The 2,961-nt window shown below is 37.8% G+C and overlaps 1 protein-coding gene across 1 annotated transcript; it reads left to right on the top strand.

Moving 5' to 3' along the window:
- The first annotated feature begins 753 nt into the window (after window positions 1-753).
- LOC113766300 lies at window positions 754-2,666 on the top strand. The gene is made up of 5 exons (XM_027310507.1): window positions 754-1,144; window positions 1,256-1,488; window positions 1,575-1,778; window positions 2,075-2,176; window positions 2,346-2,666. The coding sequence occupies exons 1-5, from the start codon at window positions 754-756 to the stop codon at window positions 2,664-2,666; spliced, it is 1,251 nt and encodes a 416-aa protein (XP_027166308.1).
- The last annotated feature ends 295 nt before the right edge of the window (window positions 2,667-2,961 follow it).

Genomic DNA, 2,961 nt, shown 5'->3' with positions numbered 1-2,961 from the left:
TAATTTGGTTTGGAATCGTCAATGCTACGTAAAGCTTGAGCTCTTGTTTAGATGAGACACTATCTTAGAACAATAGAATTAGTGTTCTTGATAAATGCAGAACCATGTCAGAATCTGGAAATAAAAGTATTCAGTAGAGCTTCATAACCGACCCGATTGCCATCCCTAAACATACAAAACCAAGAGTTGTATTTGTTGGTAGAATACATTATCCTCTGCAAGTTTTGGTTATCACATGACCAAGTATATTTCGTTAATTCAAGACAATCATTTATTAGTTTGCTCCATTACTGAAGTTAAAATTACGTGGACTCTTCTACTTGCACCCTCATTGAGCAGAAGCATACCAACTTTTGATCATAGGCATCATTCTCAGAACAATATGGAAAAAGTTTCGTGTCTAGCAGTAGTAAATTCTGCATATCTTTCATGCTGAAAGGATGTAGATCAAAGCATTTCCCATGTATATTCTTGCAGTCACTTAAGCATGTAGCTTTCATTTCATTTCCAATTAGTTGCTGCATTGAATCGTATATTCTCCATTTGTTTCTCTGTTCTGTTGACAACTCCATAGTCTTCCCCTGGTTTATTCTTGAAGAATGCCATTTGTTACTTGTCATGCCAGTTTATTGTTCAAGTAGTACTTCTTTATAATAGCATTTGTAAGTTAAAGAAACTATAGGTAGAGTGTTTGCTTCAATAAATTTTAAACATTTACATTTGTCCCTTTCTTCACTCAAATATTATGCAGGTATGGCCCGTAGAGGTCGAAAATGTAAGCGCGCTGCAAATGGATTGAGAGATGAACCAATTGAGCAACCTCCCTCATGTCATGAAACAAGGCAGCAGCCTCCACTTGGAACAAGCCATGAAAATGTAATTGAACAAGTGCAAGGAGAAGCTGCTCGGGCACCTCAATCTGCAATTCAGAATTCTACATTGGGAATAATGCATGAATCAGGTGACCAAGTTACTCAACAAGCTGATGGAGGTTCGCAGTCGCATGAGCAGTGCCAGAACTCTCCAATTCAACAATCTCCACTTGGAACAAGGCATGAAGCAACTGAAGAAAGTCCAAATCAGGATTCTCGAGGTCCACATTCCAGTGACACCACCTTCATGTCATGCAACTTGGACAATGCAGGTATTACTAACTGTTTTGAACCAATTCCAGAAGTGCATTTTGTTATGTTCATAACTTGCACCTTTTTCTTATTTTATACAGGAAAATAAACTACAAATGATTCAAGTGAAGTACATCAGAAAACCCGCGGCCCTACATTTATGAAAGAAATTTGGGGTCGGCCTAAGGAACTTCCACGGATTGAGATTAAACTCGATGATAATGGGATCCCAATAAGTGAGAAAACCTCTTTCTCTGAATTCTTGGGCAGTTTGGCTAGGAATGGTATGTATTGTCCAATAGATGTTGAAACATGGCTTAAGATGCCAAGGAAACTTAAAATGGACATGTTAGAAGTAATAAAGGTAATGGTAGCTTTTGTATTATGTATGCTTTGTACAAAAATTACTGTGAAGTTGTGTTGATTTTCTTGTTGCTAACTACGTTTCAGGAAAGGTTTGCTTTGCCTATGGGACTGGAAGCTTGGACCTTAAGATCTATTGGCAAAAAATGGAGAAGCTGGAAGGCAGATTTAAAGGCTAACTATTTTGATCCTGCCGTGCCAAATGCTGAAGCTTGGTTTCAAAAGGACATAAGGGTACGGGAAGAGCAATGGATCAAACTTTGGGATTATTGGAAAAGTGAAGAAGCAAAGGTACAAATCAGCTACAACATTCTTCATAAAGTTGTGTTTATTCAATGTTGTAATCTTGCTTTTGATTTTGAAATTTAGAAACTAAGTGAGAGGAACAAGAAAGCTAGAGGGGAGAAGAAGATGAACCACACAACCGGAAAAAAGTCATTTGCTCATCTTCGGAACCACTTGGTGATACCTCATCAACTTTTTAGTTGCTAATTTTTTTTGCTCGTACATGTTTCATTATGTTAGCTTGTTTTTTAATTATATGCTAAATGTTAAAACTATAATTAAAACGATTCAATTTCTTATAGGCCAAACAGTTAGGAAGACCTCCTACTAGAGTAGAAATGTTCAATAAGTTTTATAGCCATGTTGATGGAACTCCATCAAGTACCATAGTTGCTGAGAATTTGGTAAGGATCCGAGAACACAAGCCTATCAATTCTACCATGGATGTTTTCAGACAGTCTTTTGCAATAACAAGTGTTTTCCTTTATTATGTAGTAAAAAATGACTGAGCTGAAAAATCAGCTTCCATCGGATTCGCAAGATCCAGTTGGTCACGATGATATATTTGCCTAGCTGGTTGGGCAAGACAAACATGGTCATGTTCGCTTGTTTAGTGATGGTGTGAATCCAACGGACTTATGGGAAGACATTCCTAGTCGTAACACATGCTACCGTATAAGTGTTCAACAACAGTCAACATTGGTCTGTTTGGAGGAAAGGCTTCAGCGACAAGATGATGAAATAGCCAGCTTGAAGAAAATGGTTTTAGTTCAACATGGAAGGGGCTCTCCAATTGACAGCCCGAGACATCCTTCATCATCATCTAACAATGTGTCGAGCCATGCTCCATCGCGAGCCACGCGACCTATTCGAGTAAATATTTACAACTTCTAAACTTTTGCATTTGTAATCTGGAATTTGGTATGAGTTTGATTCTTGTACTTGTTGGATGTTTACTAGGTAGGGAATATGGTTTAACTAAAAAGTTTGTTTGACCCAACAAAAATTGTGGCAAAGGGATATTTACGGAGTTTGAATCCATTGGATGAGGTCGGGGGATAAGCTCTTGGGCCAAACTGGTGTGAAATACATGTAAGGCCTGAAAACAACCAATGAGACAAACATAAACAATGGAAAGATCACAAATGTAACAGTAAGTAAATAAAAGGAAAGGATTGCAAACCAATTA

This window comes from Coffea eugenioides, chromosome 3, assembly GCF_003713205.1.
Source record: "Coffea eugenioides isolate CCC68of chromosome 3, Ceug_1.0, whole genome shotgun sequence".
Taxonomy (NCBI): Eukaryota; Viridiplantae; Streptophyta; class Magnoliopsida; order Gentianales; family Rubiaceae; genus Coffea; species Coffea eugenioides.
This window is presented reverse-complemented; position numbering and strand designations above follow the sequence as displayed.